Source organism: Haemorhous mexicanus, chromosome 6, assembly GCF_027477595.1.
Source record: "Haemorhous mexicanus isolate bHaeMex1 chromosome 6, bHaeMex1.pri, whole genome shotgun sequence".
Lineage (NCBI taxonomy): Eukaryota > Metazoa > Chordata > Aves > Passeriformes > Fringillidae > Haemorhous > Haemorhous mexicanus.
This window is the reverse complement of record NC_082346.1, coordinates 16539354-16567130: the sequence shown is the minus strand read 5'-3', so window position 1 is coordinate 16567130 and position 27777 is coordinate 16539354. Positions and strand designations below refer to the sequence as shown.

Genomic DNA, 27777 nt, shown 5'->3' with positions numbered 1-27777 from the left:
GCGCGCAGGGCTACATTTCCCCCGTTTGTTTTTCTCCTTTCTCAGCAGCCCGCCCTGCCGCCGCGCCAGGGAGAGCAGCCGCCCCGATGCCCGAAGGTGCCGCCGGCCGCTCGCCCGGGGGGACGGCGGCGTGCCCCGCTGTCCCCGCACACACCGGTGTGTGCTTCTTCCTCACAGGGAAGAAGCCCCCAGCCCCTGGACAGGTCTGTCCGCGGCTCCGCGGCCACAAGGGTAATTACTGCGGGAGCGTTTGTGGGGGCGGGAGGCTCCAGGGGGCACCGCGGGCAGCCGGGACCGTGCGGCACGGCGGGGAAGCGGGGACACCGCGGAGAGCCGGGAGGTGCGGCACGGCGGGGAAGCGGGGACACCGCGGAGAGCCGGGAGGTGCGGGGCAGAGGGGACGCGGGGACACCGCGGAGAGCCGGGACGGGCAGGTGGCGGCCGCCCGGTGGCGCTGCGGGCCTGTCCCAGCGGGAAGCGCCGCCGTGCCCGCGGTGGGCCAGCCTTCCTGCCCTCGGGAATATCCCTGCGAACTCAGGCATTCCGGGTTCCTCTGTTCACCTTCACTCGGAAACCTTGGGAGGGATGGATCTCACTCCGTGCCGCGGCGTTTTGCTGCGGTTGCGCTGCAGTTGGACGGCTAGCTCGATAAGGATTTATTTCTAGTAGTGGGAGAGTTTGGAGCTTGGGGAAATAAGATGGGTTTCGGTAACGCCTCTCAAGGGTGCCAGAGTTTTTCCTCTGGTTTTTTTGAGTATCATTTGAGATGGGAAATTAGGTTCTTCTCAGTGGAATTCAGTAATTCAACTGTGTGATTTCGCTGACTTAATGATTAAAATAGTAGTGCATGTATGTCATGTCCCAAAAGCTAAAAATAATTTCTGTTCTTCAGTTATAAATGTTGGAGAAATTTCAGCTCATTCAAAATCAGCAGAAAAGCTTTGTTTTCAGTGGGACAAGGGGCTGAGCAAAAGGTAAAAAGTATCCATCAATGATCAATTCCCAGTCCTTGTGCCTATGACTTCTCAGATGGGCTGTCGTGATGGTGGCTTCTTTTGTTGTTACACGATTTGTTTTTTGGCAAAAATTCCTAATCTGCACTCCCCATTTTCTACTTACCTAAATATCTTTGAGTAGAGACCAAGATGAGAACTGTAAGTTGCATTCTGTCAGTATCTCTAAAAGATAAAAGTTTTATTTAAAGATAAAACTATATGTAGAAATTCATTCTTTCAATGGACCCAATGCTGAAAAGCAGTATGTCCCAAGGAGGGAGATCAGCTACTGACCACCCCTACACATTTAGAAATGTATCTCCCTGCTGTGTCTAGCAAATTTGTGGAGACACTTCAGTGTTATTACAGATGTTCTTTGATCCAGAAGGAATAAAGATAGTTGGTTTTAAATCTTTATTGAACAGCTAAAAAAGTAAAAATAATTTGTATTCAAAATAGTGCAAGGTATACAATAATGTAAAATAAATTTAAATGAGAAAGAGTTTTGTGCTGTAACAATTGAACATGTAAAATGGGATATCACGGCTTTGTCCTGGCAGCATGACCCACTCAAGACACTTAAACTCTCTCCAGACCATTGGCTAATTTTTGGGAAAAGGTAATTTTACCTAATATTTAGTCAGCATTGTAGCCTCTTCTGCATCTGTGTTTGCAGCTTATATGTGACCCCAGGAAAAGACACTCACGGACTTCAGTAAGTAGGGTTTACCTTTGGCAAAGTGGTAACAAACAGTGGGGCTTGGACAAGCACTACATGGAGTTTGCCAATAACTGCCCATGAATGTGGGCTCAAGGGCATTAATTCCTCCAAGTGAAAAGGTCAGGAGAAGGCTGTGACCACAGAGTGAATTCCACACAGTAGTCTTCCAGAGAAGGTGCCCTTGAGGACACTTCTTTGGGTTTGGACATGCTGATCTCCAGACGTCCCATCCAATCCTAACAATTCTGATTCTGTGATTCCCTGCTGGTGCCACCACTAACAGCCACTTTCCAGTGTCATTCCCAAAGACAGCTTTGTCCAGAAAGAAGCTGCCATGTACAATGAGGCCTGAAAAAATGTCCTTGCAAAGAACAAACCCTGAGATGCTCTTCTGGGTTTTGTGTGGCCACAGTGGAGAGGGTGCAGGACAGTACAATCTCCACTTGGAGACTTTTAAGGGCATTCCTCACTCTGAGAGCAGGCAACCATAGGTAGTGCTTATGGCAAGCATTTACAATGATTCCATTGTTAAACCTCTTTGAAAGCCTCTGGGGCTGTAACTCATAATTTCAGTTAAGATAGGTCTCTCCTGAGCTTCCAGTTTGGATGCTATGTTTAGGGTACTGGTGCTACACTAGCTATTCCAAGCTGTCCCAGGTTGTGTGTTTGGATTGTTTGGGCACTGCTTTGGTAGTATAGATACAGAGAGTGTGGCTCAACAAGCATTCAGCAGAAAAAGATAATTTGCGAAGTTTCTATAAGAGCTGTTGCCCTTAACTTATTCTACATTCATCTTTGATATATTGTTTTTCAGGATGAGATTGGAAAGTAAGCTGGGAAGGCAGAAGCAGATTGTACTTCCTACATTGAGAAACATGGATAGACTCATCCTATACACAACTGACAGGTATTGTCAAAGCTGAGACCATACTCGCAAGTGTGTGTGCCCTCTCAGCAGAAGCAGCATGTGGACAAGAAGAGCTTATTATCTACAGTAACTGGTTGATTTCTCTTTTCTTTTTCAGAGGATAGAGGCTGGGGAAACAGCTGATTGTGAGTTTATCTGGAATTAACAGAATTGTCTTTAGAGGCAGAGGGCCCAGAACATGTTCTGGCAAAGGAAAAGGGAGAGAAAAAGACTTAAATTCTTAGAGTGTGTGGATACATTCGGTTAGAAGATGAACATGAGAAGTCTGAGAAACAGACATGGCACTACTTCATGGGAAAATAAGAGGCAAGTAAGTCTGGCTCTGAAAAATGTAAAACTTGGGATCTTTGTTATGTTGGACTTTGTTAAATGCTGTAAACCATGGGGGAAGTTGTAACTATGTTTCAGGTCATGAGCTTTTAAAAGGTGAAGGTTGTTGTACAAGTAGGTCAAACATTACTAGTAGTACATGAAGTAGTGTTATACAGCACTAGTTTAGAATTCAGTTAGTAGCTTTGCTCTGGTCACACTTAGTGGGCTGTATTTTAATACTGAGAGGGAAGGATTCCATTGCTCTTATTCATGTTGAGTTGCAGTCACTGGAACTAATTGTTGAATAAGGTATGCTCAGCATGAGGATGGGTGATGGAATCTAGCCCAGATGGAAATATCTTTTAGACTCCTGCTCTATTAGAGAGCAGCAATCTCAACACAGGCAAATCTAGCATGATTCTAAAAGTGCTTTGAGCTGTTCCTGTGGCACATGGCAGTATTTTTATAGATCAATACAAAGGTTGTTTTAAAGTGGGGTTGTGTTCATCCCCACCCTAAGTTGAACCACATTCACAGAAAAGACTGGGAAAACATCTGCATTGTAATTTTCTGATCCATGTTACACCAACAGAAGGTGGGCTTTGCAGAAATTGCTACTTAACTGTAGCTGTATCAGAGTTTACTAAAAATGTTTCATTATGAAGTGCATCAGAGTAATGCATTTTTCTGGCATTTATTTTCACTCTGTCATACTCTTCCATCATGCACAACTTCCTCAGATGCAGAAAAATACTGGCCCAATGTTGTATACATATGCAAAATCTCTTGGAGAAGAATAACAGCATGCCTGGGTGGTGAATTGAGGAATACACTGGAGATACAGACATGGAACTGAATTTATTTTCAAGCAAAACAGGAGTATCAGCTAAAGTATTACATGAAAGTGTAAGGCAATCTTCCAATGAATCAAACCCTAACTGCATAAAAGATGTATATAATAACAAAAAATCCCTAATTGCAGGCAGCTGATCTAGCCAGTTGTTCTTCTTAGGTTACCTTGGGAGCCAGGGAACAGAATGAGGCACTCCAGTAGGGGACTAATGAGAGGAATCTGGACACCTCTGTACTTGAACCAAGCTGGCTAACACTGCCCTAATTGAAAGGCAAAACTAATGAGTAGCCATTCTCTCTGATGCAATTCTAGTTAAGTGTGCTGGTTTTTCACTAGGATCTCATGCCTCTACTTGGGACCAAATAGGGAATATAAGAAGTAGCAGGAGTGCCACAGTACCTTTAGTGAGCTAGCTGAGATAGGGCTCTGTATCATAATTAAAGCAATCATCCTATGTTAAGTCTGGACAAAGTCCTAGAGCTACTCTCTTCGGTGACACTTGCAAAATATGCCTTAGAACCTCTAAAGTTGTCATCTAATGACAACTCCTAATTTCTCTCTCATCTGCTTTCTGAGGCTGAGAAAAGCCAACCAGGCAATAACTGTAGAGAAATCAGCAAATTTTCTTATTCCCACTGTTGAGGAAATATTTGCATCCTTCATCCTGAAGTATACCACTAGAACCAGCTGATCAGTAAATGCATTAAACTACTTTAAATTGCTACCATGATAGAAATAAGACAAAAAACCCATTGTTTTTGAACAGGTCTTTTAAAAAAGTTCATTATGTTACTATACTTGTTAGTAATTTAAAATACTGAATAGTAAAATAAAATATTCAGTAATATAAAACTAAATATTTGGATTTTCTGCCATGTAAAAGTTTCCTTGCATTAAAGGTGCAGTGATTTTTATTTGTTTTAATAAAAATAATATCTATCTTAAAATAACTTGCACCTGCTGATCCTATTAATCATTTAAGAGAAAGAAGCAGCTTAAGAACTTTTGGCTTCTAGGAAGAATTGCGTAGATAAAAGTGACAATCTAGCTGGCAACCTTGCTATCATTTAAAGCAAACAGTGGTATGGGCTAGATTCTGAGCTGTGACTCAGCACAGGATGAGGGGATGGGGTGTAAAGCAGGAGGAGGGATGGAGCATCATGTCTCCTGAGTTTTGGTCCCAGCTCCACCCTTGGGACAGGTCTGCCTGAGGAGCTGCCCTGTAGCTGCAGCAGCCTGAGCATTAAAGGCCCTCCCTGCCCTGCTTCACCTTTGCTCCTGTGCCATCGTTACACTGTGGCAGCATGGTGGCGCAGTGTATGGTTGCATATATTGGCCCTATGCCATTTCTGTGCTGGGAGCATTCTCTCTGGGGTCGTTTCAGACCTTCTGCAGCTCCTGTGCACTGCTGGAGAGGCGGGCAGGGGCTGCAGTGATCACTGCACTCTGGCTCTATGCTGGTCCTGAACTCTTTCTGCAGCCGGTCCATAAAGTAATCCCCAAGACTATTTCTGCCATCCTGGGAACAGTCAAGCCTGCGAGCATTGGTCAGCAGATCTCCCATCAGCTTGATCTTCTGGATTTTGGGCCCAATAAATTGTTTCTTGATAGTGCTTGCACTATGCGGGTCTGCATTTTCAACACTTAGGGCGTAAAGCTCTTCAAAATACCGTAGCATAGTTTTCCATTGTACCATTGCTAGTTCCAGGGCTTTCATCAGACCGACTGCATAATCACAGTTTGGTTTCTGAAAACAAAGACAGAATTGTATTTACTCAAAAGAACAGCTCATGTATCTGTATTCATCAGTGGATTCCTGCAACTTAACCTGGTGCTCTAAAAAAGTTGTACTAGGATTTCACAACAATTGCTTCCAGTTTGGTGCATCTATTGTTTTTTGCAGACTTTAAGCACAAGTGGCAGAATCCAAGCACTTCTTCAAGGAACAGAATTACATAGCAGCTATGCCTGAAGAGGGTTCTTACACCAGGAAACCCAATCATAGAATGGCTGGGGTTGGAAAGGACTTTAAAATCATCTTGTCCCAACCCTCTGCCATATTCCACTAGACCAGGCTGCTCAGAGGCCCATCCAGCCTGGCCTTGAACACTCCCAGGAATGGGGCATTCTCTACTACTTTGGGCAAATTTTTCTAGTGTGTCACCACTCTCACAGTGAAGAGGGACTTCCTAGTATCTAGCCTAAATATCTGCCCTCTTTCTGTTAAAAATTGTTATCCCTCATCTTAACTCTGCATTCCCTGACAAAGAGCCCTTCTCCCTCTTTCCTACAGGCCCCCTTTAAGTACTGGAAGTCCTAAGCTCCTCCTTGATGCAAACTGAGTATTAAGAAAGATTTTTACAATAGTCTTTTTACTTTCTACAGCTTAACTGCTATGATGGACAAAAGAGGATCATTCTGCATTAACTAATTTGGTAGAGGAGAAGCAGCCTCTTGGTCTTAAACAAATGAGGTGGGTTATTTTTTTCCTGAAAACATTTGAGTTATTCCTTTGTACCTTTGCAAGCCCAAGTTAGATCTTAGTTCAAATTCTGTCATGAGCTGTAATTTAGGAAATTAACTACTGCCCCAAGCTGGATGGTTCTCTTTCCTTACCACTCTTCTTAAGTGCTAGTCATGTCTAAGCTTCCACTTAGGTTCAGTGTGAAGGAGACAAGTAGGCTGTTTCAGCACAATTTAAGGAGTCATAATCCATTACAGCATACTGGAAACAGCAGTGTCCAGCTGAGTAAAAGAAAAGGGGAACACTGTCCAGATTCTCTTGGGCTGGAAAGCAACCCCACAGAGTTAGAACAGTTTCTAGGCATCACAATCAAGAACAAAACCGTGTACACAAGTATGCCAGATAAATTATATCTGGAAATCTAATAGTGGGTGAATGCAGGGATCTGAAATGCCAATAACATAATTCAGTAAGTTAAACGGATCACAGTGCTTAAAACTTTGATGACTACTACCCACCTGGATGGTTTTGGAGCAGTAATGGCCTCCTCTTTCCTGCTGATACTTCATCAAGGCTTCTGCGGCTTTTCTCTCTTCCAGAGCTTGATGCAGGAAGAACTTTGAAATATTTGGTAGAGCCACATGTGACTGATCAAAATATTCACCCTAAGCACACAAAACAGGAGTGTTAAGATTTGCCAGATATGGAACTCACCTGCAGCAGAATGTGGCTTTAACAGAACTTGGGAGACCCTTCCAATGGAAGGTGTTTTGTTCACAAAGCACAACCACTTTGGAGACCTTGATCCAGTTTCTACAATAAATGGAGTAGTTTGACTATGAAATGAAAAATCTATACTTCTACTAGAACTCCTTCTATCCTTTAATATTGGTCAGGCAACTGTAGTACTGATGTTACTCTTGCAGGAGCAGTTAAGAGATCTTCAGAATATTTTATTTATGAATTGTTAGCATGTGTGTGTTTTGTAATTGTGTTTTGTGGAGGGTTTTTGTTTTGTTTTTTAAACATACTCCCAGAACAGGGAACATAAAATTTATCCCTGCAGGCCTGCATTCCAGTCAAAAGTTAGCTTTCAAAGTTATGAGAAAGATGAGGCAAATACAAGCACAACCCTACATCTGTTTCTCAGTTTTATTATGGATAGTGGTATTCCAAAATAATGGATACTGCTACTGAACTATACACCCTCAATATAAGATATTACTCATGCCTGGGAAGGCATCTCAGGAAGAACATAAATCTGTTGGAGCATGTCCAGAGGAGGGACACAAAGTTATCAGAGGGATAGAAAACCTCTCCTGTGAGGAAAGCCTGAGAGAATTTGGTTTGTTCAGCCTGGAAAAGAGAAGGCTTTGGTAACCTACTTGTATCCTTCCAGTACCTGATGGGAGCCTATAAGAAAGATGGAGAGGGAGTTTTTACTACAGCATGTAGGGACAGGACAAGGGGGAATGGCTTAAAACTGAAAGAACAGGTTTGCATTAGGTATTTGGAAAAAACTCTTTATTGTGAGGATGGTGAGACGCCAGAACAGGTTGCCCAGAGAAGCTGGCTCTGAGCAGCCTGGTCTTGGGAAAGGTGTCCCTGCACATGGCAGGGGGTTTGCAACCTGATGATCTTTAAGGTTCTTTCCAACCCAGGCCATTCTTTAATTTCAGAAGTATTACAACCCTAAATCCTCTGCTGGCCTTGTTCTGTTCTGTATGGGAAAGTAGAATTTAAACCATTGCCATATTTAACCATGCTAATAGATCTAATAGCTCTTATATTCAAAATATTTTATCCACGGTATGGCTGTCTCATAAAGAGACGTATTATAGGGAGGTAGCAAAGGAGAGCCAGCAGGGAACACTGGTTCTGCACAGCTCTGATAGTGAGGAGAATGAGAGGCAGCAGCTGGGACTTTGCCAAGATCTAAACTGAGGGAGCTACAGCATCCTGATCTGCTGGTGCCCTGACCATGGGTGAGCAACACAGCACAGCTTCTGTCCCTAGGACATGCTCTGCACCACAGTACACATAACTGCACATCGAGCTGTTGGCTTGTTGCCTGCCTAGGAGGGGCAAGCGACAAGTATGTGCATTTCCTAAGTTCTTCTGCTTCTGATTGTCTTCCCTGCTTTCCTCTATTACCCTGCTTAAACAGGAAATACTTTCACTTCACCTATGTTCAGAAAGAAAATGAAGACATGTTAGACACACAAGTTTATGTTTTTCTCTTATATTTTCAGGGCCTTCTTGGGATAACCTAAACCTGTGACAAACATAGATGCACGCAACCATAAACCATTGAGGAGAAAGCACATACTGGAACGTTTTATTAAGAACATTCATTGCTTTATTTGCAGAAACCTTTTCCTCAGGTCACTCATTCCTGTTTCTGTGAACAGCACAGCCAAGACTGAATGTTTTATAAGCAGTTTCTTGGTGAAAGTGTGCAGCACAACTTGAAGTGGGGTTCAAGTTAACACATCTGCTTAACTGTTAAGGTAAATCTTTTATGTCAATCATTTGCTATTAAGGATGTTCACATTTCTAGGTTTGATTTACCCACAGTCAATTTCTAACTGAGTTTTCTCCATCCCATCCAGGTGCTAATCACTACAACTTTTTTCTTCCACAGGTTTAACAGGTTTTACTACATACTTAAATTTTAATTTAACTTATAATTGATACCAAACTCAATTGAAAGATTTTGGGGATTTACTGAAAATAGTTTGTGTTGCTTCCACGTGGATGCTTGCCATCAGAAGTTACAGCATCGATAATTTAGATTTTTTAATTTTAATGTCTCTTAAATGTTTGCCTTAACACTTGATATGTAGCCAGATATAATTCGGACATGAATTTGACATGGTATCAGTGATACCTTTTATGATTTCATGTCCGAAGTTCATGCCTGTGGAATAAGAAACCCTAAGCCATCCACGATGTTCGCAGACTATAGTTAACCACAAGCAACCATTCACCAAAGTTTGGGGAAAAACCTACTGAAGCGTTATACTCCCAAGCTGTTAGCATCCCCTGTTCCTGTCCCTTTTTCCCGGGCAAAAGGCCCTCTGTGAATTAATTACCCAAAACACACGAGCGCTCGTTCGTTTCATAGCCCGCGCGTTACGGACCTTCCTCGCTGGTTCGTGGCCGTGCGGGCGCAGCAGCCGCGGCGCGGCTTTGGCAGGAGCGCTGCCGCCGGCGGGCTGGGGAACCCGGAAAGCCTCCAAACCCCCTGGGTCAGGACTCAGGCACCGCTGTGCCGTCCTTGCCCGTCTCTAAACCCTCCTCAGCCGGTGGCTGCCGGCGCAGGGCGATGGGGGCACACGCCGCCCGCCGTGCCTTCCCGCGGCCGTGCGCGGCCCGCCGCCTTACCAGCGCCTGCAGGCAGTAGTGCAGCTCCAGCTGGGCGCCGGTGACGCCGCAGAGCGCCTCCTCCACGGCGGGCGGGAAGCCGTGGCGGACGCGGCTGCCGGGCAGCGGGCGGTGCGCGGGGCAGGCGGGCAGCGTCACCCGCGGCCGCTTGGAGCGCGGCTCGGCCATGGCCGGCGCCGCCATGGGGCCGCCGCGCCGCCGCCGCGCCGCCTGATATAGCCCGGCACCTGGGACACACCTTGCGAGCTGCCGCCCGCCCTCCGACGGAGGAGGAGGGGAGGATGTGGGTGTGCGGATGCGGGGGGGCCGGCGGGGACTGCCCTGGCGTGCGGAGCCCTGGGCAGGCGCGGCGGGAGCGCAGACAGCTCCGAACAGCCCGGAGAACCGGTTCGGTGCCGGACCCTGGGGTGCCTGCAAACATCGTGAATGGTGAATGATTGACATAAGAGATTTACCTTAACAGTTAAGTAGATGTGTTAACTTGAACTCTGCTGGAGTCGTGCTGGACGCTTGTGCTGAAGAAGTGGTTAAAAAACATTGGATCTTGAATATGAGTGACTTGAGGAAAAGGATTCTGCAATGAGTATTCTTAATAAAACATTACAGTGTGTACTTTCTCTTCAGTGGTTCATGATTACACATGTGCACACTTGTAATGTGTATCTTGGGTACCCCAAGATGGTCCTACAAACATAAGAGAAAAACATAAACATGTGTGTCTAACATGTCTACATTTTCTTTCCAAACAGAGCAGCACACCTGAAGTGAAAGTATTTCCTATTTAAGTAGGGTAATAGGGGAAAGCAGGGAAGACAATCAGAAGCAGAAGACCTTAGCAAATGCTCATACTTGTTGCTTGCCCCTCCTAGGCAGGCAATAAGCCAACAGCTTGATGTGCAGTTATGTGTACTGTGGTGCAGAGCATGTCCTAGGGACAGAAGCTGTGCTGTGTTGCACACCCATGTCCAAGGGACAGAAGCTGTGCTGTGTTGCACACCCATGTCCGAGGGACAGAAGCTGTGCTGTGTTGCACACGCATGTCCAAGGGACAGAAGCTGTGCTGTGTTGCACACGCATGTCCAAGGGACAGAAGCTGTGCTGTGTTGCACAGCCATGTCCGAGGGACAGAAGCTGTGCTGTGTTGCACACCCATGTCCAAGGGACAGAAGCTGTGCTGTGTTGCACACCCATGTCCGAGGGACAGAAGCTGTGCTGTGTTGCACACCCATGTCCGAGGGACAGAAGCTGTGCTGTGTTGCACACCCATGTCCGAGGGACAGAAGCTGTGCTGTGTTGCACACCCATGTCCGAGGGACAGAAGCTGGGCTGTGTTGCGCACCCATGGTCAGGGCACCAGCAGATCAGGATTCTGTAGCTCCCTCAGTTTGGTTCTTGGCAAAGTCCCAGCTGCTGCCTCTCATTCTCTTTGACATCAGAGCTGTGCAGAGACAGTGTAACCTGCTGGCTCACCTTGGCTTCCTGTCTCTAATACATTGTCTATATGGGACAGCAAAACCGTGGATAAAACTCTTCTAATGTAAGAGCTGAGCCCTTTTCCAGGCAGTCACATTCAGTACCTCTGGTTCCAGCAGCAGCGTCTGAGATTGTGGCCAGGCTGGGCCAAGGCTGGAGTGGCTGGTGAGAACATCTAGGCTGAGGCAATCCTGAGGAGGGAGTGAGCTCTGAAAAGTCCTGGGAATTTAGCAATGTGTGTATATGTCTTGGCTAGAGGGTAAATTCTTTAGGTTTTCTGGTTTAGTGATAAAAATGTTGGTGCTGAACTGGTCCTACCTATGCTTGTTGAACTATCTTCAATGTTTTAGTAACCAGTAATCCTCAGTTTGTACAGTAACTTCAAAATACACATGACTGATTTTTTCTACTGTTTTGCCATGTGGATGGAGCTCGGCATTTCTTGAACATTTCTTTACCTTTAATAGATTCTGACCAGTGGAGAGGAAATATGAGTAATCTCAACACCCTTCAAAATCAATAATTTTCTGTTCGGTGACTTTGTTTAGTAAGCTCAAAGTTATGTGCTGTTTTGTGGAATATTTTTCTAGCAGACCACTCCTGTACCAGCCCAGGATGCTAAGGGCAGAATCATTTTCCATTGCCTGTTTTAATTGTTATTGGATCTGACTGCCTAGAGCCCAGCATGCATCATCTGAGTAGTCACATAGAGATATGAGAACATTGCTCATGAGAAACTTAAATAATCCTTGTTCAGTGCCTCCATCTCATATGCTAGTCAGCCCTTTTTGTTTGCTGTAATTATCCTAATTATCCATTTTTTTAGTTCTGATTCTTCATGTTTTAGTTAAATTAGAAGTTTCGCTGAAAAAAATCAAACAGCATTTAAGCATTTGGGTAAAATTTCATGTGAGTAATAGAACTGTAATGTTTGCAAGGCTAAAATAAGTACCCAGAGTCATTAAATGTCAATATATTGACAAGACACTTGAGCAATGTATGACCTTATTCTGAAGCTCTCAGTAGGCATCCTCTTCTTCACTGTACCACTAGGGACTTTTGCTGGAAGGACATACCTCTACCCTTTAGCTCCTTCCATTCCAACTGTCCTTGTTTTGGCCTGTAAAGGAGTTGCTAGTGTTTTATTATTCCAGAATAATCCCTTGATTCCCTCAGAGGAGAAGGAAGAGGAGCAAGTGTGGTGTCTCTGTGTGTGTATGCATTGACATCCCAACCTAAACAAACACTTGATGACCTCCTTTCTTTGAATAACTTGAAGTGTGAAATAGCAATAGCAAGGAAGTTAGCCAGTGTCCCCATGGAAAAGTTTGTAGTTGTATTTAGTTAATTGGGCATTTATTATGATAATTTCTGAGCATATCATCTCATAGAGGTTTGTCTCTCCAATAATGGGTTTTGGAGCCTTGGAAAACAATATTAAGTTATCCCATTTCAGAGATGGACAGCTAAGAGAGAAGGGCAGTTCTTAGGGCCATCTGTGATGCATGGAGCTGATCTGAAAACTGACTGTAAAATTCTTTATACTCCATGTATTCATTTCATAATAACACATTCAGTTTATTTCTCTTTGTGCTTCATAGAACTAAAGGAAATACACACCATTTGCACAGTTATCAATTGTATTATGGAAAAATTCCATGACCAAGTAATATAGGCTTTCTTGCTACATAGCATGAGGTATGCTATTTGTATCTGGACTAGGGAAGGTATCATCTGCTCCAAAAGCTTGTGACCTCAAGAAATGCAGCATTCCAGGGAGCTGGCACTTTGTTCAGTTTCATAGTTACAACTTTCCAGAACAGAATCAGAATATTCTGAGTTGGACAGGACCTACAAGGATCATCGAAGGGTTGGTTCCAGGCACATGCCTTGATGAAAGGTATCTTTTCATTTTTATGATTTGGCACGCTTTTGGTACAACATATTTTAAAGTGTGTTGAAAGTATATGGCAGAGTGGGATGCCAAAGCACCACAGGGTGGTATACAGAACTACAATTAAAATTCCATCAATATAAGCTCTGATACACATAAACCCATACCTTCTCTACTCCTCCCCACTCCTTTTCCTATTTATTCTTTGGCAGAGTGCAGTAGTAAGGATTGTTTGTGTCAGTGGGCTTTAGCAACCCTCTCAAAATATTCTTTCTCCTGAGCCTACTTTGTAAACATTTAGTTGTATCTAGCTATTTTCTACCCTGATTCTCTCATTTAAAGCTAGATTCTTTTGGCTGCACTTTGTGATCTGGAGTTGGTATTGTTTATTCTTTCACCACAGGTAGTAAGAGTTGTGGCTGTTGCTTCTCTCCAGCTACCATCTGTTTGCTTCTTTCTAGCTGTGATGGGTTTTTCATGTGCTTTGCAAATAGTCTATCTAATGCTGCCAGAGTTTTCTCTCATTCAGTGCCCATCAATAGCTACAATGAAAACAAGGGGCTATGTGAGGAAAAAGTAAAAACAAATAAATGTACAAAATGTATGCTTGTGAATTGGCCTTCTTCATTCATCATTTTGTTTTGTAATTAACTGAAACCAAAGCTCTCTGGCAGGAAATCAGGCATGATTCATATGAACACCCATGAATTCATGATTGCTTTTATTGAAGTCCCTTAACCATTTTTCTTACACTTTTCTAATCTCAACAGGTGCTTCATCTCACTACTTTTTTCTCTTTTTTACTTCCTTTATCCACGGAGGAAAAGCCAGCAAGACTTCTGAGTTGTTTTGTTGCCTTTTTGCCCTGTATGACTCATAAAGTTAAAAAAGAAGCCTGAAATTTGGGTTGTTACTACTTAAGTAAGCACAGCAAAATAACCTCTTTTAACGGACTTTCAGTAAAAGTGGTCATCAGCAAAACATGAGATGGCCCTAGAGAGGCAACAGTGTTGTGACAAGTCTGCAAAGTGGACATTCTGGAAAATATTTTTTGTCTCTTTGTCACTGACCAAGTGGAAAGCACCAGTTTGCTGTAGTGCTCTGAAATCAGCATGTTTTACTGATACAAGAGAGGGATTGCTCAAAAATAAAGCCTAGTCTCTTTGAAGCCAGTCTTGTTGCTGTCAAACAGAACAGACAGAAGCCTTTATTTTGGGTTTATAGGTACTGAAAATGACTATACTGTGCCAGATCTGCATGTATTTTGCATATATTCAGTTTAATAATGAAATTCTGTTTGAAAAATACTTGGATTAACTTTTTAATTTTGGAAGTAATTTTGACACTCGCCTCAAATACTCCAAGCCTTAGTTTTCATTTGCTTTCCTTTTCTAGAGTCCCAAAAATTTCTTCCTGTCATTGAGATTTTTTTGTGTTTGCCAGACATCCATTACTGCAGCGTTTGAAGCCAGATGAGGTGCTTGAGGTTGTTCTCATCACTGGAACCAGCCATGTCTTTTTTGCCTTGAGGTTTTCCAAACCTTGCTTCAGTAGCTTTATAAAGTTGTGACACTTTTCATTCTGTTGTAACTTTTATCTCAGACAGTTTGTTTCCATAGGCTTCCCAGGCACAAATCTGCATGGCACAGATACTGAGGTGTTGGCTCATTGCCTCTCTTTGGCAATTGAGTTCTTCCTTAAGGAACTTTCTGAATGCTGAATAACATAAAACATTGTGATATATATAGAATTCTTTGAAAATTCACTGATTGAAATCTGTCCTTCAGACAGAATGTGCACACAGCCCACAGGCATATCTCTGCTGTGTCTAAAGCTAACATAGGAGACAAGCTTGTAAGAGTTTCTGAAATGCAATCAAAGCTTATCTTTAACCTTGTGTAACAGAATACATATAGGAGGGTTTTCTAATCCATGCTATTTTCTTCTCTGCAGTATTTAATTTAGATTATCTGTAGTTAATTCTTGCTGCTACCATGGGACCCTTCCAGGAGCAGAGTTTGGAGATGGACAGCCTCTGTTGCTTCTCAGCTGTGAGCTGCTCTGGGGCTTTGGTGTGCAGGGCACATCCTGCCTGTTTGCCACCGGTCCTCACCTTCCTGCTGGTCCCCAGGTGCCTCTCCTTTCATCTCTTTCTCCCTGGGGGCTCTTTCCCCCTGCTGCACAGCCACCATGCTCAATTAGTTAATTGAGACAGCCTTGTCCTCTCCCTTTGCTCCACTCTCCCTTCTCTGGACCCTGGGAAAAATTCTGTGCTAAGAGGAGGTTTGGGGTCTGTGTGTAGCTCTGCAGTCAAGCCTAGAAGATGCAAGTGCATCTCAAGTGCATTGACAGGCTCTTACTGTGACTGTTGTGCCCCAGCCTTGTTAGCATTTGCCACCTTCATCTTTCCCATAGCGTCTCAAGTGCAGCTGCACATGGCTGTGTTTGTGTGACTGCCTACATGTGTGGGGCTGCAGGTCAAACTGGGCTGTGGCCACTGTTTAACTCATGTCTAGAAGCTGTGTGTCACTATTTTCTCTTAACCACTTACCACTCTCTGCAATTTCAAATGTTTACAAATCCCCTACACTGAGTTGTTCACCGTGGTCTTTTTTCCTCATAATCACAGAATCATTACATGTCCTGACTCAGCTTACCAGCTCACCTGTGTCTGTAGGAGCCCAGGCTCTGGCAGCACTGAGGAAGGCCATGGCTGGGACTGGGCAAAGGCAGCAGGGAGAGCTGGAGCCCAGGAGCAGTCAGTGCTCCCAGCCTGGTGGCTGCAGAGGACTGGCAGCCTGGCTAAGGAAGCTCCAGCCTGGCTGGCAGCATTGGCTTTTCCATCTCCATTTCTACTCTCATAAATACACTTGAGTTTTAAGTGGGCTGTTCATTTCAAGTGCTACTGGCTGATACTACCCTTTTGGTTTTTCTAAAGAGGCTGTGCTTAGGAGAAAGTTTCTATAAATTGGCAGGGTTCATCTGCCTCTGAGACTTTGCAATTGTTATTTCAGGTCCCATTTGAAAAAGCACAGGCCAGCAAATGTTGGGCTCATCCATGTAATCTGTCTATAGTATATCATAAGTTCAGTCAATAATTTCAGGTGGAAGGCACAGGGCCTCAGCACTGGGGCATATTTAAGGGGATTCTGTGGAATTTCTGAAAACATGAGGCTTGCCCCAGGCAATGTGTTGCATAAGGGAGTTGTGCAATGCCAAACTGCCTAAAGTCTGTCATAATTTGTATACTTTGTGTACTTGCCTTTCTAGTCTAACTTTCCTTCCACAGCTCTGGGTTAGAATCTGTGCTTACTCTTGGGTAAATGAGAAAATAAGACTTGACACATTGAAAAAGGCAGAGTCTTTCTTTGTGTGTGTGCAGCCTGTGCCATCTGTGCCATCAGTGACCAGGTAACTCCTTCCAGGCAGTGTGAACTTCAGGAGGTGTACTCAGTGCTCCAGGTAGCCCTTGAGGGGACATCAGGCCTCTTTGAGATCTGCATGAGCAGGTGCACTTCATACAGACTCAGAATATCTGGGCTAGAAGAAGTAAACTGTGGGCAAGGGGTAAAGATCCAGAAGCCATTTATTGTCTTGCTGCTGTATGCTACTGATAATCAATGTTCAGAGAGTCCCTGCTAGTACCAGGAGCACCTTATTCTGAAGTACAGGGACTCCTGGGAGTTAACTGGCTTGACTGATGCCATTTGCTACTTGGCTTTAGAGAGACGAAATTAAAGCCACAGTTGTGGTAAGAGGAGTGTGAAATGTTTGCAGGTGAAGAGGAAATTATTCTAAATATTTTGGCTTTTGTAATCACCAAAAAATAACAAATCATGATTTTTGTAAAAGAATTCTTTCAAAGTCTTGGTGAAACTGCTTGAGAAAAAAAAAAAAGATTTGAAATTTTAATGTGAAAATTCATCAGCTAAATGTTTGTTTTAAATTTTGTAATAAGATGGGGCCTGTGATGGTGAATCAGACAAAGCAGAAGTGGATAATTTCACTCAAACATCATGGACCTTAAAGGCAATGCTAAACTCCAATGAAGTAATTCCTCTTCTAGTTCCTATCACAAATGACCCTTTATTGCTGCTTTTTGGTCAAAGCACCTCTTTTAGACCATCTTCATTGTCTAAGTGTTGTGATTTCCTGGGGTATCTCTTTCCCTATCATCTTCTGCCTAATTCCATTTTAATGGCTTTAAATACCATTAAATAAATTTTCAAAACCTTACTATGATAAGTAGTAATGTAGATTGTAGTAAGCTTGTGGCAGACAAATACTTTGTCCCAGACAAAGTATTCTCTGCCAATCTGCAAGGATCAAACAATTTGTTTTTTTCATTTTTGGTGTCTTTTTGCAGAGCATTTGTTGAATTGAGCATTCTCCTGATTTCACTGGAATTAAAAGGTAGAACTCAGAGTGTTTGGCTCCTGTCACTTAAAGCCGTCAGCACCATTAATTGGTAATCTTGGGAAGCTAATTATTCTGATCTTTAGGACACAGTGGCATTACCCACAGTGATGCAGTGAAATGCTTCACTTTTTGATTTTTAAACCACTCCAGTTGCTAGTTGCTATCACTTTTTCTTTCTTTCTTTTTTTTTTTTTTTTTTTTTAAGAATTTAGAATTTACTGGGCTGAGTATTTACAAATTTCACAGAACATTTTGTTCTCTGATTTAAATCCTGCATACCAAGTGCCTGCCTGGGGCAAAGACAAAAAAAAAAAAGTTAGCTTTGATACTCTAAAACTGGTTGAATAAATCCTGTGCAGCTGGCCTGCGTGAAATGTGCCCAGTGACAGCAAGCGGCAGCGAGGATTCAGAGGGATAGGGAGAGCTCTGTGCTGTCAGATGTTGCAGTGTTTTATTGCTTTGGCAGGGAATGGCAGGAATGTGTAGGTATCTCTGCTGCTCAGTATAAGGGTGCAAAGTAGTTCCCTCAGGCATGTATGTGGACCAAACTGCTGCACAAGTGTGCAATGTTGCCTTCTGCGTGTGTTTGTACATGTTCTGGTGTTTTCCAACTTTGGAACTGTGGTTAAAGCCTTAAAGGGAATGTGTGAGTCTGCAGCAGCTGAGAATACATTTCCAGCACTGGAGGTTCCCATGTGATTGAGTGTCTGTCCCATCCTTGGTGAGGAATTGTCTAACCTGTACTGTGGTGTTTGTCAAGGGAAATTCTTGGCGACTCATTTCACTGTTCAAGCCAATGCAGTACAGGTGACACTTGTCTTGAGGGTGAGATGTCAGGGACTATTATGGATTGGAGAGGGGTTTTTTCTGCCTGTGCTGTCCTCACTACCAGCTCTGCTCATCCAAATGTCTCTCATCACTTTGCTTCTCTTTGTAATATAACCCAGCTCAAACATGGTCCTGAGGGAAAAGTGGCTTAAATCTCAATCTTGAAAAGTCAAGAATTAAAAGATACATAGCTCAGGAAAATAAATTTTGGAATACAAAGTTATGAAGGCTATGACTGGTTCACATGAGCAACTTGCAGCAAGGTCATGTTTCCCTCTGATTGTGCATCAACAGGAATTTGGAAATCCTGCTTTTACTTGGGGGGTGTGAGCAGAGTGCTTTTAGCCATGCTCTGCAGTGCCATCTCTGTGAATCCAGCTCCATTCTCAGGCTCCAGAGAGCTTCCAGGTTCTCCAGAAAGAATCACTAGAAAAACTGCAATGATTGAGAGCAGATTTACAGAACTGGCCTCTGGAGCTCAGAATGGCAGAACTCAGAAAAGAAGGAAACATAGAGGTTTTCATTAGTTCAGATATTTATTAGAAATACACTAAGAGGGACTTTAAAAAGAGATTTGTATGTATTGGATGGTAAAAAAACCTCCAGCAAAATGAGGTAAGGATAAAACTTCCCTTGGAGACAGTTTGGCCAATAGATTCTGACAGGGTTTTTTAAAAAATTTTGGTTTGGTTTTTTTCTCTTCCTGTGTTATTTGTAGAGATCCTACATTGAAATTATGCTCTGTCCTACAGGGACTCCTGGCTTGAGCAAGTGCATGACAATTCTTAGGATGCCTGTGCTGAAAGACTTCTCTTAATGGACCTTGATGGAGTTTGGTTTCATTTGTTCCAGAATGGGATTGCCCTTCTTGCTGTTGCTGCAGGCTCATGATCTGGACCCAAACCCAGGACTCGAGCAGGACTGAAGGACACATGGTAAGATTGTGTTACCTGTGCACAGGAGGATGGTGAAATCTGGGATATGTAGCTTGTGACTTTCACCTCTCTGGTCTGAAGCAAGGGACAGGAAGTTTCAGTATTGATGGAAGAGCAATGGAGAGCAAGGAGAGGAGGTGAAAAATCCTTAGGAAAACTGAAAACAGAAGAGAAGCAGCACTGAGAGTGAGCCAAAGCTTTTGGTTGTGTATGTGAGCGTTACTCATATAACTTCAGGAGGGTACATGCTTTAACTGAGCATGTACCAGCTGAGGACTTGGCCCATAATGTCCTTTATAAAGCTCTGGTTCCTCCCCAAATAGTTTTTCCCTTCTTCTTCAAAGGGCACCTGTTGTTGGTGGAGTTGGTGATGATACTGGATTAGTGCACATGCGGTCAGCTTGCTTGGCCTCGGCCCTTTGGACCCAAAATGAACTCCAGCTGCTGCTGCCCAGAGCAGGTGCTTCATCCAGCCTGAGCAGCTGTTTGAATGCACACTGTCATGGCCAAGAGGAGGGGGGAGGTCCCCTGGAGGACCCAGAGGAACAACTGATCAGCAGCAAGTAAGGAACAGGGAAGTGTGCCATGGAGACCTGGATTTTATACCCAGCAGACAAAAGTTGTTCTAGCATTTCCGTGTGGAAATAGGGAGCAGTGGCTGTCACTCTGCATCCACTTGGCCTACCCAGTATCATGATGGATTATGGTTCCCAAAAAGAGGCTGAGGGACCACTAAAGACCAGCAGGGCTGGTTGTAGTCACCGGTTTAAAGCTCCAGTGAGTGACCCAGCAAAAGTGAGATTGAGCATATAGCAGTGCACAGGCTAATGGCCTGCTACCTGTGATAGCTTGGGCTTCACATTCACTCTGCTAGAGGGAGGAAAACAAAAGAAGAGTTAATCTGGGGTGTGAAGCAACTACAGGGAGCAGTGCCAGGGAATGGAGGCAGAGGAGATGGCCTGGGGGTATATGAAGATGTGATGGTTGGGAGTTTGAGGTCAGAGTTTGAGGACGGGCTAAGATGGTTTGTGTCAGAGATAAAGCAGCAGCAACCCATGATTAGATGGCAGGGACAGGACAAGGATGCAGGTTTTGTGCAGTAAGGGAATCACAACCTTCAAAGGGATGAGGGCAGCTTGGAGTAAGGTCAACCCAGACCTACAGCAAGAGATAGTGGGGAGTTCCTTGCAGAGTAGGGAGTCTCACAGGATAAGCTGTTCAAAGTAATTTCCATCACTGGCACACAAACAGCCCTTTCCAAGTCCCTTCCAGCAGTCCTTCAATTTATTGCCCTTCAACTCTTGTCACTGACCTAGCAGTGGTTCCCATGCAATCCTGCACTCTCAGGTTATTCCCATGCTGTTAGCAACAGTGCTCCTGGCCTTCCTTTCCAGGAGCATGCACACTCTGGTGGTGTCTGCATATGTCAGTGTTGGCATTAACACCTAGTTTAATGTGACTGCTTAGGTCCCATCCTCTTACCTGTATTCATTCAAGTTACCAGAGTCCTTCCACTTCCTCTGATAGGCTCACTTTGTGTCTCTGTCCTGTGGGTGATTTTTGTCATATCCCATCAGCCAGACTTTTCATTCTGTACATCTTTGCTGATTGCTCAACCAGGTTTCCACTGAACCTCCATAAGGAGGGGTAAATGCTAAGCAAGGATACTTCCTTGTACAGCTGTAAAAGGATTATTCAGGCCATATTTCATTACAGCATAGCCTAAGAGTAGGAGACAACATGAATATTGGAGGCCTCTCTTTGTCAGGAAATGGGATTTCCGCAGGTGCTCGGTTGTAAATGCTTTGCATGCTTCTAAGGCTTGGCACATGGCATTGCTGAATCCTGATTCAGGATGCAAGAATGTCTCATGACCCCTGCCATGAAAACTGGTGTCTGGCCATGTTTGGAAATCAGCCGTCGATGATGACAGTGGATGAATATGGGTGAAATGAGCAGCTTGGCTTTGACACTAAGCAAGACTTGTTAAACATTGTAAGTACAGATGTCCAATTCATATTTTGAATAATGAATATTATGAACTTTTCTGTAGCAAGTGGGAAGAAGCTGGATCATCTTTCTTCATCTGCTCACTGCCTTCACAGAATTTGCAAGTGTGAAAAAGTATTTCATCCCTTTACAGGATTAGGTAAGATTGGTAACCATAATTCATGTGTAGAATTGCGCAGAAATAGTCTAAATAGCCAAATATATTGATTTAAAGTTACCTGTGTGGTGGCAGGGAAGTTGTTTCCATTTTGGTTTATTTGTTTCTTTGGTTGGTCAGGTTATGCAGCTGACTTTAGTTGTTTATTCTTTTGGATGAAAATCTGCAGCTGTACAGGCCTGTACAATTTCTGTCCCAGTGTAGCTCTTCCCTCAGGTATTCCTACTATTTGGTTTGCTTCTACGTGAAAATTAAGGGATTGGAAACATAGTACCAGAAACGCTACATGAATGAAATTCTTAAGGCTCTTAAGGAGAGAGATGTGCTAGGAGTAGGGTGTTTCTGTGTTCTGTTCTCACAGCCCTTGGACAAGTCACTGTTACATGTGGAAAGAAACACAACTGTTACCAGTGTGTGGTGTAGCTCTGTGCCAAGGGGGATGTCCTCTGATGCTCCTGTGGATACCAGCAATAGTTCTGTGCTGTCTCCTTACCTGCCTGATAGCATGGCTGGCTGATAGCCACACCCACTGATCACTTGGCAGCTGCTGCCCTGCCTCCTTCCTCTGCCCTTCTCTTCCTCAGCTTCCTTGAACACAAGATGAGTGAAAGTGCAGCTTTTCAAACCTTGGTGGAGTAGTGAATTCTTGCTAAAAACCAAACCAAATGCCCTTTTCGGAGTGGCTCTGTATTTAAGTGTGGCAGCGCATTTAATTTGGTATTCCAGAGGTTTTTAACAACCTACATGCAGATAGAAATTTTTTGAAGCTGATTAAAATGTAATTAGGTACCAAGGATTTAAACCATCCTAAAGGATGCGTGGCAATGCCCAGAGTCCTGTCTAGTGAGGAACAACACAGTGAAACATTTTGGGTGTGGTGGATCATAATTTACTAACTGCTGGATTAAGACTAAGGAAATAAAGAGCTTGTTAGCAGGCCTCCACATTTAGGGGGTCTGGAGAGCAAAGAGGTTTGTTTTACATGAGGCCCATGTTATGCTGTGCAGGAATTCCCAGTTCAGGGTCAAAAATACTGAGAGTGCCCTTTCACCAGAGAGCTGACAATTAGCTTGCTGCCAGTAGGAAAAACAGCCTTTAAGTGGTGAGTGAACAGAGTGTCAGCAATGGACCTGGAGAGAGGGGCAGCACACAGTCAGAGCCAGTGACATTGTTCACACCTGCTGTGGGGCATAACAGTAGCTGGCTGCCTCAGCCCGTGGCACTACAAGCAGAGCATTGTGCTGTGACACAGCCTGGACAGCGATTGAATTACACACCGATTAGGTCTTCGCCTTCTCCCTGTCACTGTGGACAATGGAGAATCAGAGAAGTGGACATGAGAGCTTTAGCAGGCCTTGTGCTCTCCAGCAGAGGAGGATTAGTTTGTAAATGGTAAATTGTGTTGGGGCCAAGAGTCGTAAAACTGAACTCTTGCCCTGCTGCTGCCTCAAAGGCACAGGCTCTGCAGAAAAGCCTTTCTCCCCCCTTCTGCTGTGATCAGGGGAGGGGTGGGCATATGGTGGAATGTGCTCCTCCTTTCCTCTGCCAAAGAAGGAAGAAGAAACTGGTACATTGGTACAAATTTTACTCCTCACCATCTTTTACTATCTTTTCTAAGGAAGGGCATGGGATTAAATTAATCAGTCTTCTGCCATTTCTACAGGATGCGGATTTGCCTCTCCCCGAGGTGCTGCTGGCTGGTTCACTGCCTGCTGGAGGGTGTCTCTAAGACCTGACTTAACCTGAAGCATGCACTTCCTCAGGAGGTCTGCAGCAGGGCTGGAGGACTGCAAACACTGCATCCCTTCCCTCGTGTCACCTGCTGCCACATGACTGCAGTGTTTGTGCTGTGCTCTCAGCTCCCTCACCCTGAAATGTTCCTCCTGGCGGTTTGTAAGGAGCTACCATGGAGCAGGCTTTGCTTTTGGTAGCAATATTCCTTGTTGCCATGCCGTTCATGAAGATGATGGCTTTATCCTTGCCTTTATTCCTTTATTCCATTGGGACCAGCTGCTCTACCCACAGGCACCAAAAGTGGCAAATCTTCCATAACCTTTTTTTAATTTTCAATTGAAGCTCTACATCATGTGAACTTCTTGGGGTTTTTTGAGAGGTAAAGACTTTTTTTTTCTTTTTTTCTTTTTTTTTTTTTTTTTTGAGAAACAGCACCAAATAAAACCCCAAACACCACAGCCCAACAAACCCAAAACTAACAGGAAAAAAATCAAAACCCACACATTGAACCCAAGCTGGAGAAACAACTGCACTGTGTGACTGATACAATCCATGGGAGTACAAAGCATTCCAGTCTGATCTTGCACATCCACTCCCTATGCCTATTAATAGCTTTTAGGCATGGGCATAGACATGGAAATGGACAAGAGTAGTTCACCATGCAAACATTTATCTGGGAGCCATACTGTTTTCTAGAACTAAAGATTTCAGTGTGATAAAGTGCACATTTTAAAGCATTGGTGGAGATAGGGGGGATGTAACTGCCCTTAAACTGAGGTTGGGTTAGGCATTCTCACATCTTGGAGTCTGCCAGTAAATAGCAAAGTATATGAGCAATGGAAATATGTCCTTCTTAATCTGTAAAAAGAAAAAGACTGTTTTGAAAATCCATCAATCTTTCAAATCATCTTAAGGCATATTGATCCTGGATCATCACAGGGGAATTCAACAGGGGTGTTCTTCTTAGTGATCTAAAAACATAAATGTGGTTGAATACATGCAAAACTGTATCTTATTCCAGTTGTCTTTATTACTGCAATAAATGATACCAACTCTCTCTTCCTACAGACTTTATCTCATCTGTTTATAGTGCTGGCATTTATTTTGTTTTGAGCTGAGAAACAATGTGTGCCTAGATACTGTAAGGTTGTAGAGGCTTTATGGACATAGCATTTAAAAGGAATTGTTTCTGCTCTGGTTACTAGTTTGAACTGAGAAAAGATACTCATATTTCATAGTCCTGACAGAAATAGTAGACTTGCTGTAATGCAGCAATTCTGAGTAATCTGCTCATAAACGATCCATTCCGGATCCAGAAAACTCCCAAATCTCTCCCACCTATTTTCTCTAATAGGTGGCAAATCCTTAGTAGCTCTCAAAAATGCTCACAAGTCTGCAGGGCATGAAAGCTTTGCTTTGGTTTATTTTTTGTAAAGCTTGGTGAAAAATATGAATGATAAATTTAGCTGTTGTTCAGCATAGTCAGTACTGATAACTGAGAGTTCATTTTGAAAACTGGAAAAATAACAGCTCTTCTAAGTAGTCACTGTTGGTTTTACTGCTATGGAGTATTTCAGAGATAAGTTTTAAAACAGAAAAAGGAAAACCAGTCATTCACGAGTGCTGATACAGGAATGACAGAGGTTAATACCACTGACATCATGTTGGAACTGTATAGCATTTTGTTAATGGTTATTAATGCCCTGCTGCTGGGAGACAGACAGTGCCAGCTGCCATTGGTGTGCTGCCTCTGCGGGTGTGCCTGGGCCTCTGCTCAGGAAGGAGAGGGCCCTGAGGAAGGCTCAAATCTGCTCCCTCCACTGAAACAGGAGGAGAGGAGACACTGAGAGAAGGCACTTGCAGTGCCTTGCTTAGAACAGGGCTTGGAGAGTGAGGCAGGAGCAGCAGACACCTATGGAGCCACGTCCAGGAGGTTCTGAGGACTTCTGTTCAATTCAGATCTCCAGGACTAAACTCAAGATGCCCATCTTTTTGGAAGAAAACAGCAATAGATTCAGATAAACATGCGTGGAAATGGTGCTAGTAAGCCTGGGGAAGAAGCCTAGGTTCATGTAAGAGAACTCAGAGCTTTGTACATCAGAGGAAAGGAGTCAGAAATGCTGTAGACTGAAGGAGAAAAGCCCTTGAGAGGAAGGGAAAGGAACTTTGTAATGGCAGAATGATGATGGATATGGAACAATTAATTAGCTTTGACTACATCATATTCATTGTACTTCTAGATTTGTGGGTTTAGCTGCCTCACTTGGGGCTGGCTATTACTTTGTGTAATACCTTTGAATTTCATCCACCATAAGGGAATGAAACAGATACAGAAAAGTGCAATATGTCAGTGTAGCATATCAAATTGAGACAGGCATTTTTAGCAGTCTGTACTGAACAGAGGTTTAAGCCTGCATTAGATTATTCCATAAGTGTATTGTTGTTATGACGAACCTGAAAGGAGCTAAAAGCATTTCAGTAGATCAAAAAAGGAAACTTTGATTTCCTTTCCCACAACCTGGACCCAAAATGGGATTGCCAGCCAGTCTTACATGGCCTGGCTGTGTACTACAGAATCACCCCCTGGTGAATGGGAGCAGAACACCTGGAGAAGAGTTGTGAGTCCTGAGGGAGTAACTGGCTCACCAGGCCTCTCCAAATTGTTCAGCTTCTAGACCTCTTTAACTGCTGCTGCAGTGTAACCTGAATAATGCACTGGGAATGTTTAGCCAAGAAATGCCTGATGACCCAAGGACATTTTGATGATGACTGCTATCTGATGTGCCACACAGGCTGTTGTACTCTCTTTCATGCTAGTTAAAAACTGGTATATCACTGCTTATGTCTTCTAAAAGGGAAAATGCAAGTTTGATCCCATCAACCTCAGGCTTGGACACAGAGTTCAATTTAAAACCCCATTAATTTTGCACACCCATTAATTATTAGAAATAAGTGGAAACATCCATACAATATTGTACATATATTCCCCAATTATGCAGCCTAATATTCAAACACAATGATTTGTACAGACTTTATTTTCTCTGGTCATTTTTACAAATAGAGTTGCCCATACAAATAGTTTACAGTCTGTTTCCCTCAGTGCAAAGTGTGAGCAGCAGGAGCAGCAAGTCAAGGGGAGCAGTTTTTCCTCTCTGCATGGCATTGCATCATCATTACTGCAGGTAAATTGTCTGGTTTTAAGGACTTTCCTTATTATTTTTTCTTTTTTAATTTTCTTTAGCCACCTAAAATTGTTCATGTTACTCTTTCCAGTAGCTCTGACTTCTATAATTACTACAAAAAATTTGCAAGGAAAAAAGAATGCGTAACCAAACACTTGCTATTTTGAAGAGCTTCAAATTGAAAGTAACATTGGAATTCTGTATTTTTTCAAGAAAATAGACTCTTACTCATTAACTTCTAATCTTTGATTATTCTTTCACTTTGCTGGTAGATAATATTTAGAAGAATTTTGAATGTGTGGGACTCAAGCTTGACTTTTCATTTGCATTTCAAACTGGGGCAAATCAAACAATCTAGGATGAAGCTTGAATCAGCTTTTACTCACTCCAATCAGTGTGGGATAGCCCCTGCAATCTAATGTATGTCTGGGCTTTGCCTCTTGAAATTTTTCTTCTAGGGGTGAGGAAAGAGGAGAATTTGTCTATAATTTATAGTTAACAGAGTCTATAATTAATAATTAACAGAGCAGCAATGAGCCTCTAAAAGGTGCTTTTATGTGAAAGTAATAAACAATCAATGCAAGGTCATTTCTAAAGGATAAAATGGCAGATTGGGTGGGGTTTTTTTGGTGGGTTTGGGTTTCTTTGCACAGAAGGAAATATGGTAGCCAGTGCCTCTTATTATGCCTACAATGTAACTGACTCTGGAAGCTTGATTTATTGTTTTGGATTTGTAGCTGGTGAAAAGAAAGGTAAAAATAATTTCCAAAACCTGATCTCTAGCAGGTGAGGATCTTGGAGAAAAACACTCAGGTATGTTCCAATGCACTGAGATTTGTGTCTTCTTCTGGGTATTAACATTATGAGTCTGTTTAAAATACTTCACCTCTTTAAGGTTTGACTATGTTGCCATTTCCCTATAGTTGCCAGAGTGGTGCCTGTCTGGAAATTAATCATCCTGTATTTTTAAACATGAAGTGCTTGTCTGGAAACCTGTGTGGAAGGGTTGAATGTGCCATGGGCTGGTTATTAGTGTGTATGACTGCTATGTACAGAACCATAAATGAGCTATTCCTGGCTGTGTTTCAGGGAGTTTGAGCTGAATTCTGAGTCTGATTATTAACCCAAATGTGTGTGTGGTTTCTTCCTTCATGGAAAGAGAGTAGAACTTTTGAATTGGTCAAGACAACAGAAACAATGAAAGACTTCCTTGTGATGTGTAATATCACTTGTATGCTCACTGTTGATAAAAGTAACTCCCAAACCTGAAATCAGGTGTGAAGTTACCTTCACTGGCATTGTGAGAGCAGCAGCAAAAGGTTCACATAATTATTAACTGGACTTTTGTGGGCTAAGTACATACCTTTCTCCTAGAAAGAAGTAGTATCCTACCTGGCTTCACACAAGCAACAGCAAAAGCTTTAGAATCACAGAATGGCCTGGGTTAGAGGGACCTTAAAGGTCATCTCATTCTATCCCCTCTGC

The 27777-nt window shown here is 43.3% G+C and overlaps 1 protein-coding gene and 1 long non-coding RNA gene across 2 annotated transcripts; one reads left to right on the top strand and one right to left on the bottom strand.

The window, feature by feature from the left end:
- Positions 1-15: 15 nt before the first annotated feature.
- On the top strand, positions 16-24177 carry LOC132328793 (uncharacterized). Its single transcript, XR_009486862.1, has 7 exons — positions 16-231; positions 2531-2623; positions 2742-2954; positions 6195-6282; positions 19127-19209; positions 21263-21358; positions 23040-24177. It is a non-coding gene; the product is annotated as an uncharacterized LOC132328793 (long non-coding RNA).
- LOC132328792 (ferritin light chain-like) lies at positions 3796-9843 on the bottom strand. The gene is made up of 3 exons (XM_059848967.1): positions 9661-9843; positions 6792-6938; positions 3796-5556 (listed from the first exon to the last, which is right to left on the bottom strand). The coding sequence occupies exons 1-3, from the start codon at positions 9841-9843 to the stop codon at positions 5053-5055; spliced, it is 834 nt and encodes a 277-aa protein (XP_059704950.1). The 3' UTR covers positions 3796-5052.
- Positions 24178-27777: the final 3600 nt, after the last annotated feature.

Coding starts and splice junctions, on each gene's coding strand:
- LOC132328792 (XM_059848967.1), bottom strand. CDS start 9,843: ATGGCGGCGCCGGCCATGGCCGAGCCGCGCTCCAAGCGGCCGCGGGTG. Junction 6,939..9,660: donor ACTACTGCCTGCAGGCGCTG/GTAAGGCGGCGG, acceptor TTGTGTGCTTAG/GGTGAATATTTTGATCAGTC. Junction 5,557..6,791: donor ACTGCTCCAAAACCATCCAG/GTGGGTAGTAGT, acceptor CTTTGTTTTCAG/AAACCAAACTGTGATTATGC.